Genomic DNA, 17,981 nt, shown 5'->3' with positions numbered 1-17,981 from the left:
ACACACACACACACACACACACACACACAGACACACGCGCACACGCACACACACACACTGCAATGCCAGTTAATTCTCTCAGCTATTACTTCTTGCACCAATAATACTATCATAACAGAAAATCATTACATCACTGACAGACTAGGTTAATAATAAATGATTGCCTTTATATGTCAGGTATACTAGATGTAAATGAAAATGCAGTGATAACGTATATGTGCTGCAAAACATAATGACTGTGATATCTGATTTGCATATTGGCCTGAATACGAATATAAAAAAGGATTTCTGCAACCAGATATATCTTTTTTGCAGAGGCATGAAATTTTTTTTCATAGGGTCCTTCATCAACGTGATCCTCCCTGCACGAGCGTGCATGCACACACACGTACACGCAACCACACTGGCCTGAAACCCTAAGGACTCAATCTCGAATGCTCCCCCCCCTCTCTGCTCCCTATCTCCCCTCCATTCCTTTATTCATCACACTCTACACCTGAGGGACGATACTTCACTTCCCTCTAGAGAATACAGTCTGTGTTCAGTCTCTCTTAGCACCTGAGAACTAAGTCCCTCAAGGTACCTTACTCATGACCCTAGAGAGAATACTACTGCTGGACAGGCCCACAATCATTGTCACTAATACTATTGTGCTGTTTAATTAAAATGTGAAAATCATGATTATAGTTATAATATTATGAGTAACACTCAATGCAACGTACGGCACTGACATCCATATCCTACACATTAACATTAGCTAATAGAAACATTGATCCAAACACATTCCTGGGATTGGTAGTTGAAGTTCAAAGAAAGCTTTCTTCAAAACTCCTTTTTGATCATACCTTGAAACAGTTTCAGGTGTTTTTTTTTCTTTTTCAGGAGCACCAAAGCAGCTCAACATAAGAAATAATAATTAGGCAAAAAAAGGTTTGCAAAGGGGAATGTGAATATCATTTCTTGTTATTATTCCAAAGGAAAATAATTTGAATAATTAGTTTAAATTTTTTCCTCCCTTCCCCACTGCTGACTTCAAATCCTCTCCTTGATCAAGTAAAAAGGATTTCAGCCTTCTTAAGAGACTGGGAATCTATGTTTGGTTTGGAAGTATGAGCTTTTTGTCTAAAAGCAGGGTTTTGCAAACTTGCACTCATGATTGGCAGGCTTAATAACCGGGGGCGACAGGAGCAAGGCATCATGGTCCTGTTCTAAGCGGTGCAGTGTTTTGGCTTGGTGTGGCGAGACAGGTCCATGTGCCTGTCATATGATGCCAGCAGCTCTAGCCTAGATCACACAGAGGAGGAGGTTAGCAAGAAAAGTTGTGTATGTGTTAGTCTGTGCATGCAAGCATGTGTGCGTGTGTGTGTGTGTGTGTGTGTGTGTGTGTGTGTGTGTGTGTGTGCAAGTTCAGAGAGCTACAGGAAATATCTGATGTTCGGCACTCTGATATCTTGCAAATACACACAAACACATGTATTTCACTTAACATTTGACATTTATTTGACTCATAGGGAGAAAAAGATAATTTCAGACAACCAGGAAACCAAATCAACATTCAAAATTGACTTAGATTTTACTCTCTAGTACTGAATATACAACTGATGACGATTAGATTCTTCCCATAACTGTGCTAGATGTAAGCGAAACATTAATTCTAAGGAAAACATTCATGGTTGTATGAAATTCAACAGCAAGCCACTAAGAAATTGACATTTTTCTAAAATTGTAAACCAAAGGTTCCTTGTGATGTTGTCAGCGAGTCAGGATATTTGGATTTGAACAACATAATAAATACATGATATCTACGTTTTACCCTGACTGATTTGTATTGCATAGTGTAAAAAAAAAAAACAGAGAGATGGTATAGTTAGTATCTATTTAATTTATGCAGGGGGAGGGCTTCATACTTTTATTATATAGTTGACAAAATGTTTTGACATTGAAAAAAATATAGATTTTGAATGGCTCAAAATTAATCATTGTATTCAGTTTCAAGCCACATTCTAGATGTAATAGTGGGCCTTTTTTTCTCCATATATTCATATTTCAATCTGCAACACAGTTGGAGCATGTTCTAAAACCTGAAAATGTTTGTCAAGTATAAGTCTATGTCATCCTGAGTTAATCCAAGCAAACATGTGTGGACATGTAAACAGTATCTACCTCGGCAAACATCACCAAGATATTATGTCAGGCATCCTTTCATTTTGTAAATCCCTTATCCTGCTCAAGGTTGCAGGATACTGGACTTAGGCCCAGTCTGTGTTGATTGCCAGTGTATCACGGAGGTTGGCAAATGCACAGACTGACACATTCACGCTCACATCTGCAAACACAAGAGGATTGGGAAATCCGAGAAATCTCCATGTCTTTGTACCGTGGAGAGGGAACATGCCAGCTCTACATAAAGGTCCCAGCCTTGGGTTGCTCGAGACACTGAAACGCACCACTTGATTGAGCTGCGATGCTTCAGAGGAGGAGGATGCTGTCACTCCATTTGCCAACTTCCAGTGTCCGAGTGAAAGTGGAGTCTGGGAGGAATAAAATGCCGTAGGAAGAATACACTTTTCATCTTTGGTATAAACAAAGGCAGATGCACCCACACAACACATGGAAGAAAAGGACAGACATAAAACATGCTTCCCAAATCTCAGGTACGGGATCGTACTCGTCTCTGTTGCTAGGATACGGTTCATTTCTCTACTGTGACAATCGCACTCATGCTGTCATGATGCAGATTTTTCCCTTCTGCTCTCCTTAACTGTGCTTTACTATATTTATCTCTCACACATCTGCAGCATCCCACCCCCCACCCCATACACGCAAAAAGCCTAAAATCGACACGCATTATTAACACGTATGTCTGCGTTGAGTATCAGTTGCATTAACAAAGACATTGGCATGGGGTTATTGTGGATGGGTGATGAATAGGTTAATGTAGTTTCTCAGGTATTTAAGTCAGAGCATAGCTGATTGATCCAATGCATGAAAGTAGATCAACAGACCTGATAAATCAGAGTGACATTATGGGAAGAAAACTTAGCAGGTTGTACACAAGAAGTTGAGTAGTGGCAAAAAAAAAAAAAAAAAAGACAGTGAAAGGAAAAAAAATGTGTATCGGTGATATGAGGAAGGAAGCGATGAGGAAAGGAGGATAGACAGATCAGAGCAGAGGGGATGGGGAGACAAAGAGTGAAAGCCGAAAATAATAAAAGAGGTGGAGTGGAGAGAAGAGAGAGCTGGGGGAAATCAAAGAGAGTGCAGCACTGCAGGAGGGTGGCAAAGAGACACGCTTCAAACAAACACACACATACACTCTCCCAATGCATAAAAAACGCGAAAGTGAAAACATTTCAAACATGTCAATGGAAGGGTGTATTTGTGCATGTAATCCAGACTGTCTGTACGATGACATCCATAACCTGGCTGATAGGAATAATTAATTGCATACATTGGGTTATTAAAAGGGCCACAGTGACTTTCTGACACCATCTCACACACAAACTCTTTATTTTGTGAAAACATTGTACAAATGAAATGATGCAAACAGAAGCTAAAGGTAAAACTAAGAACAGTGATACTCTTCGCACAGGAGGCTGCAAATTCAGATGAAAATATCCCAAAATGTTCCATATCCATGTGAAAATGTTGCAAATTCAGATGAAAATCGTCCAAAACCTTCCATATCCATGTGAAAATGTTGCACATTACATTTAAAACCATTACAAAATGAACCATATCAATTTGCCAATTATGCATAAAATAAGCATTTAACAGTACTAAGCACATGCAAGATCCATGACGCTTTTCTTAAAGGAAATGTACATATTGATATTGTGAAAACACATGCTTGACGTCTGATTGGACCATCTCCACTTTAAGTTATTAAAGATTTTTTACATAATGAAGCTGCATTTTATCTTTTGCATTTTGCTGTGAGTTACAGCCTCATTGGCCACGAGCCTCCTCAATTATTTAAAAACACTATATTAGGTCTGTTGCTGGGACATTTTTTTTCCCCTTTCCTTTTGTTTTATAATGCAGCACAAGAAATCCAAGCTTTGAATTTAATTTTGTGCCTTTCACAGACAAAAATGTGTGAAAACATATGAAATAAATATCCACGTTTGTCATAGATACACAAAAACCACACTGTTGTAGTTCGATTTTTAAACGCTGAATATCATTATTCAGCATCCAAAACGCCGATACCTCTTGCATCTAAGAGCCTTAGTGTTAATTAGATTATTTCATACTTTCTGGTTTCATTCTGACTAAAAGTGTGCAAGTATAAAGGAAATAGGATGGTATGAAATGGCCTAACCAAAAGTGCCAATGCTCTTTAAAGATCAGATAGTAGTTAAGTCTTAAAGACTAAGTTCTTAGTGGACAATGGCTACATAAATATAAAACATACAGGACACAAGTGTAAATAAAAATTGTATGAATTAAAATGGATCACAAATTTAAACCAATCATATGAACAACATGCAACATGTTTAGCAAATTATATGTCTACATCTATCTATCTCTCCATCGCTCTATCCATCTATAAGGTAATCCACATAAATTTATTTCAAAGCCTATGAGGGGGAATTGGGGCTAAACAATTTTTGACTAACGCTTATTATAATCACCATAATATTAGTTTCAGAAAATGAAAGTTTGTTAACTCAAACTTAATTTGACCCACAATAACAGCTTAATAATTTGCCTTTGGCACAAGATAACATCTTTGTATTCTTCTGTATATTTACCAAAATTTGAGGCGGTGATGTGATGCTAAAAGCTTGCTGTATCATAACTTAATCACAAAAGGCATTTTCTCTTATTAATCCATTCATACCACAGCTTCCCCTCTCAATTCTTAAGGAAAATTAATAAATAAACAAATTAATTAAAAAAAAAACAAACAAAAAAACTGCAGGTTTCCTTCATCGCACATCCCTCTGTGTGCCAAATCAAACTCCAGAGAATATTAACAGACTGTCCTCTGTACTGAGGACCCGGAGAAGCCTGGTGGGCATATTTTATTTTGAGGTCTAAAATGTGACTACAAGCTTCCATTTAGCAGCCTGCTGGTTGTTTTTTCATCAGTGATTAGCTCACAGAGAGTAGAGGGAGGATTTTGTCATATCAAAAAACAAATAGACAAAAAAAAAAAAAAAAGTACAAGCCAGGTGAAGGAAGCTATGCCTCTGTCACCTGTGTTCAAAACTACACTGAGCTGCTCCCTTGTGCTGGTCGTTTTATTCTTTAACGAGCAGTGGGAATGTTATGATCAGAGGGGCGTTGTTCATATAATGGCAGCTTGCAGCAAACATACACACACACACACCCCTACACGCACACACACGCACGCACGCACGCACGCACGCACGCACACACAGACAGACTCACTCACACACACAAACACGTGTGCTCGAAGCCAACAACCTCACGAGGATAACAACCTGCCTTCCAAAACAGGCAGCAACCTGTCTACCAGTCCTCTCCCCTGTAAATTTTTTCTCTGTCTATCCATTCATCTCATCCCTCTCATCATCCTCTCCCACTTGTCTTTTTTCCCATCTATCCTTCCCACAGCCCATTGGGGCACAAAGTGTTTTTCTGATGCCATTTGTTGTGTGCGCGCTGCTGTCAGCACAGCTGCGGCCTTTCTCTATTCCTCTTCATCAGGCCTAGATATAATAACAAGGAGTTCTTAAATGTAAGAACCCATATATTCTAACAAGGAGTTCTTTAATGTAAGAATAATGTTTAAAGTGCTATACATAAAAATAGTTACAGAATATAATTTTATACTTTTATGTCTGCCATCTTGTTGGTATTGAAAGCTGGATAGCTATTGAAATGACAAAATAATTTCCTATTTTTATTTACCACTTAGATACATTAGCAGAAATATTTTATTATTTACTGCGTAGCTTGGTTTGCAAATGTTTTGAGATTTCAAGTGTGTTGTCGTAAAATCACAAATAGCATTCGTAGATTGTGAATGCTACTTTGGTGCTAATATCATATAGCAATGTAAATATGCTGTGAGATTTTCTTTTTTTTGGCCAGCTGCAATTTAAAATAAACAGCAGTGCTTGGTTTTTAAAATCTTAAAAGACCTTCTGAGCTCAGATCATCTCAGATTTGATCAGATCAGCTATGAAACATTAACACTTCACTTCAGAAAACTGCTTGTGTCTGGGGAGAACAATGACCTCCTTCAGTACAACTTATATAAATTAGCACACTGAAGTGCAGCTGATGTCCATTTCAACTGTGCATCTCAGTATGTCTGTGTTTGCTCATTGCCGTTGCACTTTCACTCCTATCTTCGCATACTTCTACAGGCCGGTCATCTGCCATCAAACCAATATGGCAGAGCCTCCATGCACATGTATGACCCGTGCAATTAAGTGCACATAAAAACAGCCCTGAGGCCAATGCTTAAGTAATGCTTACATAGCAAAATCTGAAAGTCACTAGCTGCTGCTTGAGGCTCAATGTTAAGAACAACGCTACAACAACGCTATTCTGAAGAGCTGGTGCTCAGAATTCTGTGGGATTTGGGTATAGATATAGGCAGGGCAGAAGCCTGCTGTTACTTATTATTGAAAATTGTTCATGCATTGTAATTAAGGTTCTTCAACACAGCATTAGTCTAAGAGAATCTCCTGACAAGTATATGTGGGAATTTATTACTGTTAATAGCATTATTACTCAGCTAGTTTTCCTTCAACGTCTTCCTGTATGTACCAGAATCAACGATAATGTCCCTCTGATTAAACAAAAGCTACTCCTCCAAACTACATTTTTGAAGAAATCATTAGTTATTTCTTCACCATCATTTTTTAAATTCTTAAATCTTTGTGTTCTCTCCTCCCTTTCACAAACTGCCCAGCCCTTCATCTATCAAATTGCCCATGTCATCTTCCCTTGTATCATCTGACCTTGCAAATATGAATACCTTTTTAAGGCTCATACATTTATGTAATTGTTGTTTCACTGTTTTACAGCAAATTCATTACACTTCTTTAATGTATCTGTTTGTTTCAGTTTGGAAGTGCATGTGACTGTCAAGCATTCGCCATGCCCTTTACTCAGAGGGAGGCAGAGAGAAATAGCAGTGAGTGAGGGAAAGTGAAGGATAGAGGAGAAATGGGGGGTGGAGGAAAGGAGAGAGAGAGCGAGAGAGGAAGGGGTCCAGGGGGGATTTTTTGGGAGGAGGATACTCTCATTTGATCCAACATTTTGTGCTTGTCACTGCAGGTATTACTGCCCCTCCAAAAGTGTATCCACAGCCTCCCTGTATGTGGGTGTGACAATTTGTGGCATTGCAAATCTCCCTGCTGTTTCCCTGCTAAACACACAGCTATTTGACAAGGGATTAAACTATAACAGTAGTTAAACCATGCAATATCCCATCCCTACTCACAGTCATCCAAAAACTGCATTTGGTTTGTGGTTCTGGTGACCTATTGAGAAACAAAACAGTGAAAACCTGATGGGGAAAAATGTTAATTTTTAACTATTGGTGGTTAAAATACAGTATATGACGAATTCCCTCCTGTATCTTCCTTTATTAATACTTGGAAAAAAAAATCTTCTGTCAGTGACAAAGTAGTTGGTTTCAGGTCAGTTATCACCCAATGTGAGTGGGTGTCTGTGTAAAAGAGTGCGAAACTGTTTGTAAGTACAATATACGCGTCAAACCAACCTTGGACACGGGATCGTGGAATGTGTTGTGAGCAAACCAAAACAGTGAGTTGCCACGGCAACTAGCCAAGGCCAATGTGACAGATGGGGGTGTTGAAACACACTTGGGACAAGAAAACTAAAACCTCTGATGGACCTTTTTTTTTTGAAAAATGAAAATAAAAATCACAAATTGGCCAAAAGGAAATTCAAGTTTAAACAGACTTAGTGATATATGCAGAGCACTCACATTAGCCTGATAAGTATGTTTAAATGCTGTATGTATAAGTCAAATTACTCTACCCGGTCTATCTTTCATGGTGTGAATGAGTCATTCAGCTCAAAATCTGATGGATACTTGAAGGGGAAGTCTGACTTGGAGAGGAGTGTAAACACGGCTTAATCTGGTCACTTTCACTGCCTTTTCTATCATAAATCACATCCTTTTCTTCCTCTTTCCCTCTTAGGCTTTTGCCGTTTTCATAATAAATGTCTCTCTTTTTCAAACTCTTGTTTTTTTCTCAGGACCAGACCTTTTATCATCCATCATGGATACACTTTAGACACATTTTAATTTATTACAGGATTGAACATACAAACTAGTGGTTGAGAATTAAAACAGCTTGCATTTTATTAGACAGTAACAGTAACCTACCATTAAACTGTATTGAATATTGAAGTGAGAGAATGGAAAGTATTTATTTGTTTGGTAGAGCTATAAGGAAAGGAGACATTGCCTCACTTCAGCTCTTCAACCACTTCTTGTAAGATGAGATCACGAGGTTTGCATATCTAGAAGGGCTGCTGAACTCAAATAAGAGATCAACAAAACTTGAGCTACTCCAGAGACAATCTTCGGTTACCATGTAATGTGTAGATGTTCCTTATATTTTTAATAGTTTTCAATTGAAATTATGTCCATATCTGCAAGGCAGACCTCCAAGGTCAAGGCCCATAAATGGCTAGACAAGTTTCTTTTTGCGAGCATTCCATGGAAATTAAAAGATATTTTACTTGCCGCAAAAGCCTCTGGATGGAGATGTCATTGGATTCATATATTTCCTGACATCTCTAGAAATGGGGACATGGAGACAGAAAAAGCGGTATATTCTTCTATTATATTTCTAAAAAGTGTGAAATTAATCTGATACGTGTTGGAAATTAATCTTTATCAGTTTATTAAAATTGCAAAACGGTCCCTGAGTTGAATTTCAGTGGCTGACTTTCTAAGTGAAGATTGGACGTTTTCTCTTGGTTCTCTCTGGGGTGATGACTCTTACATACCATGTTTCATATTTTTGATTATCTCTTGATTATCATTCCTAATAACTATCACCTTACAACCCTGTGCACAGAATAAGCAGAACTGATACAAAATGGATGCCTGAAAGAATGAATGCATGCTTAATCTATTGTTTAAATGTTTATTTTTTAAGCCTGGATTTTCATGTCTTTTTTTAAATCCCTTCCTCTGTCTTTTTGTCAGAAACATCCATTCCTCCATCTCTGAGGGGGCTAGTCCCATCATCTGTTTACTCAGATCAATATTCATCCCATTAGGAGGATGTTTGCTTGTAACAAGAGGAGGGACACTGAAGAAGAATAGGATGTTTTTTTGAAACACGTGACCTCGAACAAACAAAGATGACCATCTCTGGCACCAAACAGAATGACAATACATCTTAATTTATGGATGTATTGTTGTTTCAACCCTCTAGTACCAATAGCTTCATTTTGATATCAGTTGATTGCGTGAGTAAGCCAAATATATGTCATCTGCTTTTACTAAAGTGAAAGCTGTCACTTTCCAGAGTGTGTTCTGCATTTAGCAACATTTACAACAAAATATCATTGCAAAACTGCCATTTCTGGAAAAAAAGAGGAACATGTTGTGATGTATTCTGAAGAGACTGGACCGCTTCAGGAAGCTTCAGGAGTCAATGAATGAAGGTCAAAAATTAAATGAAGTTGATCCAGGAAATTTAATGATTCCCATTCTCTTATAAAACATTCATTCACTTAAATATAATTTAACACGATGGGTTTAATTGCAGTAGTTTCTAACCGCAAATTTTATAATTGGAATAAAGTGGCTTGGGAGAATTGCATCCTCACTGCCAAATGGATATGAAATCACCATTAAATACCTTGGATCCAGCTCATGTTAAGAGCTGGATCAGGTTCAAGACCAATAAACCATGATCAGTGCATCCCGAATGGCATAATACCAAACAGTAGCAGTCAATGCACGACTTACAATGAATCTCAAATTTTGTGTTCATAAAGGAAAAAGGTGGCAGCGTCAAGACTTGTTGAATTACTATCAGAGGTTTTGGGATGCATATGATGGAAGAGGCCATTTAAAATAAATCTATATTTGACAAAACATTTAATGGTGTTCCACACTAAGTGCAAAAACTATCAATATAACTAGAGAGATATTGGTGATGTTGAAGAAATATGTGGTTCATGCCATCCCTCACCAGTGATGATGCTCATTTTTATCATAGCAAAACTATTGAGAGGCGTCATTCTTGGTTTTAAATAATTTATTCACGGTTCCGTATATTCTCGATTCTAGTTCTGGCAACTCTGCTGAGTATGTAATATTTACTTTGGGACCTGTCCGTTGTGCAAAAGCCAGGAGAAGTTAGTGTAACCTATGTCTGTATGGCCAATTTCAGCTCTAATTAACCTCCGGTTTTCTGGACCAAGATGGAACTGATGTTCATCTGTGGATTAGACCCGTAATCCTCAGTTAGTGCCATCATACACTGAAAACTGTGTACTTTAGGGATTCAGAGGATTTAAAAGCAGGACTAATTTAGATTGACATGAAGGACTTTTGGCTTGTACTTCATGGTGATAGTTGGCAGCCATCAGACCCTGATTCAGTGTTGGCAGACACAGTTCAATAAATAAAACACCCAGGATGGTGAATAGCTGTCTGGCCATTATCCAATCAAAGTTCATCTTTAAGCCTCCCTTCGACCTCTTTTAACATATTTAAAAGCTAATCTATATACATTCTTTCAACAATCTATGTGATGGAAAAGACAATTTAAAGTCCATGCATTGAAAATTATCAGTGCCATTTAACATACTGAGTGACATTTCTGGTCTTTTCTCACACCTTTGCGTACTAAGAAGTGTCACGAATAGAAGTGTCTTGAATTGCACCTGGGGTAGATAAGCAAAATGTGCAGGTGGTCTAGTTGGATTCCTACCAATATGCTTGTCACGTTTTCACCTAAATTACTGCATTAGTGACCATCTGTGGACTAACATAATTTGGTCTTAAAAGGAGGTGTGGTCTTAGGAATTTTTGAGAGTAAACCAAAAGACAAAAGTTCTTATTCTGTCTGTATATACTTTGTAGACTGTGACACATGGTGCACAAACATGTAAATTAATCATAATTGAAACGTTACCATGGGAGGAAAAAAAGATATGATATGTCATAGTTGCTTCGGTAGCGTCTTGCCACTCCATACAAGCCTATGAGCTTTCCATTGAAAGCTCAGCTTTCTGATGATAAAAAATATACCATGTATAACTTTAGGCATCCCGCAATACCCTGGAGCAGAAAAGAGGGTTGTGTCTATGGGAGAATGTGTGTGTTTATTGAAATTATTTAAATCTATCAATACCCACATTTATATATTCTGCAGCTACAACAGATGCAGTATGCAGTATAGTCCCTGGTTTAGCATGAAAAATGTAAAAAAAAAAAAAAAAAACTGAACTCCTGATGAATCATGACTTCATTACGCTGAGCAGCAAGAATTTTCCATGTGATTTTGTTTGTATGTGTTGCACTGAGGCATAGTTTATGTAACCATATACTGGGAAAATGACAGACTGCTATCATTAACTGTCAACATTTTGATGTTAACAGAAACAACCATGCAATTAATACCACAGATTATTTAGATGGCAAAACCCAAAGCTCTGCTCTTACTTTAGAAAACAGGAAAACACAACAATGTTGTACTTTATTATGTGCCTTCATAATTTTCAGAACAATCTCTTTCTGCAGTACATTTGACTTCAACATACTGCATCATTTAAATACATTTAGTGGAGCCATAAATGTACTTGGACCAGCACGACTGTCTTAACAGCGCCCAAAGTCTGTTTATTCTTGTGGCAGTAGACATCATGTGCACCCCGTGAGCCTGTGCTGACTGCACAGGGACTCAGCCCTTAACAGTGCTACACAACTGCGCATTATTAGATCTTTGAACAAATTCAATTGGTAATTATACAAGAATAACTTAGCTCTAACTATCCCTGAGCTTTTCAAGCAACAGCTTGATCAAGCTGTGACCATGGAAATGTTTTCCATTGACACGATGAGGCGCACAGTCGCAGTGCACACTAATGAGCTAATACTAATAACAGCAACATCCCCTGCATCAACAGTGAGGTTGAGGGTGCCTACATCTGCAGAACAAAAGAATATTATTCTGTTGATCCTCCAATTCTATTTTTTTTGGCAGGAGGTCAATGCAAGGACCCTAAGCAGTTGGCTTGTAGCTCGCATACTCAAAATTGGGGACTTTATTTGTTAAAAAAAAACTAAACATAATTGGGCACTACACATTGATCTCTTGAAGAACTTCAATAGGCATTGTTGCACAATGCTGTATTTCATGGAAATATACAGCTTAATTTTGCTGTATTCATTCACTGATTTGAGCTTGACAATATGAACACGCCAAGTGTATTGTATGTAATAGTATGTCTAGTAGGAGTGTGCGCAGGCATGGGTTTCGGGGACTCACCTTGCGTTCTTTATCTCCATACTCGAGACCCAGGGTATCCATGGCGCGGACGATGGCAGCCAGTGACTGAATGGTGTTGCTGTAAACAACTGGCTTGTACTGCTTTACATCATCACCAGAGAAACCGTCCTCATGGATAATCCTTAACACACAAGTACACGTCAATTAGTCAGTTGGTCAACAGACATCCTTCACATAATATCAATCGTTTGAAGTTTCAACTGTCAAATGTGTGGGCCATGACTACTCTTTTCCTCATTTTTAGTCATTTTTAGAGTGGACATTGTTTCAATCAATCATGGGAAAATCAATTTTGAGCTGATATTTTTCCACTCTACCAAGTAATTTTGATTTTTGGATTAAAAGAGGTAATGATTTTCCGCACATAAACATTGAGACGTGTCAAGTCTAACACCTGTTTCAACAATCGCATTCCACCTCTTTCACCACATTGTTCAATAAGAGGCAAAAGCATGTTCTTGTTGAAACTGTGCCCGATATTGGAATTGCTCGGAAATAATTATTCTATATTCTTTAACAAATGCTAGCCAGAAGGTGCTAGCCAGAAGGCAGAAGAAGATCACTTTATGAGTGTTAATGGGTTATATTTCCATTTTCAAACCAATTAAAATAATCAACATGCAGATAAATTGATATACAGAAAATGAAACGTTTAATTATTAAATTGATTAATGAGCAAGAAAAAAGGCTAACGGTCACAGGGAATTGTTACGAAGGTTACGAAAATGAAGTGAGATTGATACACAGGTGGGAGAGGAACGGTTAAAAGAAAAACAGCCAAGACAGAGTTAGCAGGACAATAGGGAGAAGGAGAGTGACATTTTAGCATATGGCGCTTGCAGCACCCTTCTCTGCTTCTTAAAATGCCATGTTGTCTTTCAGTTGTAGTAGCACAAGGACACGCCAGCGGACAGAGTCCAAGAGTGACAGTTTGCCAGGCGGACATGCCATCAAGACGAGAGCGTGCACTGATGACACAAATTAGACAAAGCCAACAAGGCAGAGAGACACAAAGATGGACGCCAGGGAACAATAGGTGGGACAACGGAAAGCATACACATACAAACAGACAGACAAGCATTGGGGAAAGATTGCAAAGTGATTCAAATGGACAACCCCCTAAGCATTAATTACTGTGAGACGATTTGTTCTCTGAAAAGCTTGGACTGATTGTTGAACTTAGCTTCCCTCTAAGCCACTGCATTCCCTCTAGCCTTGCATCTATCACTGTCCCCACTTTGAATCTGTTATTGAGGCTCTACCCTCCTAACACCTGACAAGATGTCAACGAGAGAATCGCTTTTACATTTCAAGTGGGAGAATCAGTCTGCGTCGTGAGGCAGGCACATGTATTGCTGCAGTGACAGACCTTTGGCCATTTAAGGTTTACAGTCCACTTAAGACCTGAAATTATACAGACATTACCCAGGGAGCATGTAAAGTGAATGTTTGAATGAGTCACAATGGATACTAAACCTGATTTAAATAACCAGCTCTCAAAAGCAAAGTCCATATAATCTTTGATTGAGCCAATGCATGAGACGGCAGTATTTTCACTGTTGGATTCACAGCAGACCAGTTGAGCTTATCATACCACTGGAGCAGAATAAGAAAATCAAGAGAAAGCAAAGTCTTCATAAAAAAAATAAAACAAAACAGCAAGAGACTCAGGTGTATAGTACAAAAGTATGGTTCAGACAGGAACGCAGTGTATTTTGAATGACCGCACAGGTTAACTGTGTGGTTAAAGGCCTGACACAAGGATATTCTTCTCATGATCTATTTGCAGGAATGAGCAGAGCAGACACAACTCAGATTCTCCTCTGTCCAAAGTTAAAGTGCCTCTCAGGTGACTTTATGACAGCCTTCTTAACTCATATAAAGATTGTGGTCACTTTGGGCAAACATAATATCACAAAGAAAAAAACAGCATTTTATGGTTGAAATGGAAGGCGACATTTAAATACTACATGTATAAATCAAAGTTAAATCAAATTTATGAAAGACAGATAACCACAATTTATTAATTTAGACAGCCATAAGTCGCTTCGCTATAAAAACAAAAAAATCTTTTTTTTTTGGAAACATGAAATACAGTATGCTATGCTACTGAATGTAGCATAGTCTGAACTTTTAGTGAAAACAAAAGTTTAGTTTAGTTGGGCCCCATATACCCTTGACTGGATCTTCACTGAGGAAGAAGTTGGCAGCCATTCAGTTTCGATACTGAATATGCTTTAACAAAGACAGGGGGATAAATGGCTACCATAACAAGTTCACCCTAGAAAAAGAGCATTTAAAAGTTAAAAAATTTCACTGATCACGTTGCCATCTATCGCTTACGACAACTTATAACTATTTTACTATCCTATTGATCGAAACTGTGTGTATACTCAAGACCTGTATATAGATGCTAATTCAAAAGGAAAAAAGAGAATGTATATCTGCAAAACTGTTAATGGGTGACTGTGTAATCATGCTTGTGCCATTAGGATTGCACGGATCCGTGTTGTGTAATGTGATTGTCACACAAGGAACAGAAATGCGGATCTATCAACTGTATCTGGTACAAAGCTAACAGGCCAACCACAAATGCATGAGAATATATATTTGCGCCATTTAGGTGTATGATATGGGGGTGTAACATATGGGGTTTTTAATGGTGGGTTTTTCACCATCTTTATGACTAGAGGCTGACAACTCCGTTTTTCTTTAACCAGAGAGTTGAAACCAGGACAAACTCTTAATTGGAGGCTGCGGTCTCTTCACTTTAGCTGTGTGTTGAACTCCAGACGCAGGGAAAGAGGGAGACAAGTCTCTCAGTGTAACATGAAACTTCAGTCAGTGAGAAGCTACATTAAAGAACCATAACAGGCATTACTGGAATGGAATATTTTGTGGTAGGCTACTTTTAATATTTTCCATCGGACTTTTTATTTCATGGCACCACTGCCCCCATATGGCTGAAAGAATCAAATGAAAAAAAAGGTCAAATTGTATCAAAAGCATTGTCATATAATTCAGAATAGGGTTTTGCAATGAAAAAAATGTTAAAAATCTTTGCACTTGAAGTCCTAACAATGGATAATTGGCAATATTTTTCAAGAGAGAGTTAAGCAGCAGCGACAGATTTTAGAGCAAAGGCTAATGATGCCTCCTGGAGTAGCAAATCAGGTTAAGCTAACTGGACTACCCAGCTCTACTTGTCAATTTGATGTGAACCATTGCCATTTCCACGAGAAATTCCAAGAGGAAGTGAGAATTGTGGCATTTTATCATAAACTGCGTTGGGCACAGTGTCGGCGCTATGTTCAGTAACCACGTCTGCTGAAGCGTCTCTTTCAGTTTCTCCCCATGTAGCATGCTAAGCTAACTGTGCTGCAGACTTTTGCATAATCCACATACCTGTAAAGTCAAGCCCATAACTAGCTGCCTTACGCATGACCAGAGGGCATGTTGTCATGCTTTAATATATCTTCCATAAATCTTTCCATTAAAAGGGACAAAAAAATGTTGGATCACTGTCTCGTCTGCCGGTTTTTAGTGCAAAACAACCCCAGATACTGATTTAGCTCTAATAGCATGCCAATGTGAAGTCAGATTTTTCTGAGGCTCTGTCTATTGATTAGCTGTAAGGCTAGGTCTTCAGTTTATTCTCAGGGAGACAAGACGATTCAATTGGCTGCGTAAAAGAAGAAAATAACTCGAAACAATCTGTGATAGAGAGCCACCTTTCAATTTTAAATTAATTTGTCCTATTTAGTTCGGAAGAAAATGAAAAGAGGTGAAATAGCAGACTATGGATGATAGTCAAATTCACTTTGCAAAGGAAAAGAAAAGAAAAGCATGATAGGTGTGTGTGTGTGTGTGTGTGTGTGTGAGTGTGTGTGTGTTTGGGGGGGTGCTGACTGAGCTTTCATGCATGAGGACTCTTTCTCATTAACGACTCTCCAAGCCCTTCTGTCAGCAAAGAAGCAAAGGCAGAGTTGGTGTGTTTGTGTGTGTGTGTGTGTGTGTGTGTGTGCGTGCGCGCTCACATACACATCAACTATACCCCTAGCTTTGGTACAATTTGCACACTGACCTGAAAGATAGTTTAATTTCACACCGTGCCAGACACATGGACAGACACACCAACATATGGACAATTTAACCAAGACATTACTCCATGATACCATTATAGGGCTTTCATTTTAGAGAAAAAAAAAAAAAAACTTGATAATGACTGAGCTCTGGAAGTAATCAATACTTAAGTTGACAGTACTTGTAACATTAAATTGTAATGCCACTTGAATGCAAAAATCAATCAGTGTAAGGTCATACTGTCAGCTGCAATCGAACAACTGGGTGTAAGAGTAAGTTTGTTCAATTAGACCTTTGTTATATAAAAAAAAGGGGCCTTTTCCCTCAATTTCAGAATTCCCATGACAGATAAATAAGTCAAATAGATGAACAAATGAAACATCTGCACAAAGAGTAAATGTATTACATTATATTACTTCACAGACCTGGCAAAGTTTTCAGCTAATTTTGAGCCTATTTATATGAGATTTGGGCTGAATTGAAAATGATTTGACCAAATGTTTAAGATCATTGCTTGCTTATATTCTAGAGCAAGAATTAAACAGTGTTTGTGTGAGAAATGCAATAATGAGACCACAAATAATAATTATAATCATAATGGAACTGTTACATGCTTTTTTCATGTGAGCACATATTTGATGATGATGTTGAGGACAATTGTGAGCATCAAGTGTCCAGTGGTGGTTAAAACACATCATAAAAGAAACTGAATGAAATTCTCCCTGTTTTTTTCATCAACATCTGTATTTTATATTTAGTTATTCCTCAATAATTGGCTTCAAATTGTATGCTAATACATGTTATTGGGCTTTTTTGGTGACTTGGTGAATAAACCGATTTTACACTATCTATCAGAGATAGCAGAATGGACATTTGCTCAAACTACTAGAAAATTCATGCTTGAGTGGTTATAGCTATTTTTTGTATGCAATGGTTTGGATGAAAGATAAGACAGTTAAGCTTCAGGAATATGTCTGTCTATTTGGCTCCAACATAGCCTACTCTCCTGGGGTTTCATGATATACATCACATCCTTACAACCTGCAATAAAATAAATAATTCTAGCAGGTCTGCTTGTTCAGCCTTTATTAGCAGCCCTGTCAGTGAATAGTTCAATTTCAGCAGATACTGGGATCAGCTTCTGAGTTGAAGACACACCAACTGAGACTTAGTGAGATTTCATCATCTCTCGGATCTTGAAGAAACAAGAACAGCAGTGTACAATATATAACTTTAATTTATCAGTGTTCCAAAAAGAAATAATAATAAAAAAAACAAAACCAAGAGCTTTGATATGGGTTTTCTAAAAGTCCTCAGTTTCTCTCAAATATGGATTGGATGACTGAAATGAAAAGACACCCCTTCAACCTACTAGTAATCTCACACACAACTAAACAGAGA

At 38.0% G+C, this 17,981-nt stretch overlaps 1 protein-coding gene across 3 annotated transcripts in view; it reads right to left on the bottom strand.

The window, feature by feature from the left end:
* The window catches only part of LOC147224981 (guanine nucleotide-binding protein G(o) subunit alpha), an 86,807-nt gene that overhangs the window by 47,282 nt on the left and 21,544 nt on the right, over positions 1-17,981 (bottom strand). For all 3 annotated transcript variants that reach the window (XM_086163275.1, XM_086163278.1, XM_086163276.1), the window contains exon 3: positions 12,477-12,618. In XM_086163275.1, the coding sequence (XP_086019401.1) occupies positions 12,477-12,618 (142 nt within the window). The remainder of the gene's footprint in view (positions 1-12,476; positions 12,619-17,981) is intronic.

Source organism: Fistularia commersonii, chromosome 17 (genome assembly GCF_037954325.1).
Source record: "Fistularia commersonii isolate RoL2024-O1a breed Wild chromosome 17, RoL_Fcom_v1.0, whole genome shotgun sequence".
Lineage (NCBI taxonomy): Eukaryota > Metazoa > Chordata > Actinopteri > Syngnathiformes > Fistulariidae > Fistularia > Fistularia commersonii.
Note: the sequence above shows the minus strand (reverse complement) of the source record. Positions and strands in the feature narration are given on the sequence as shown.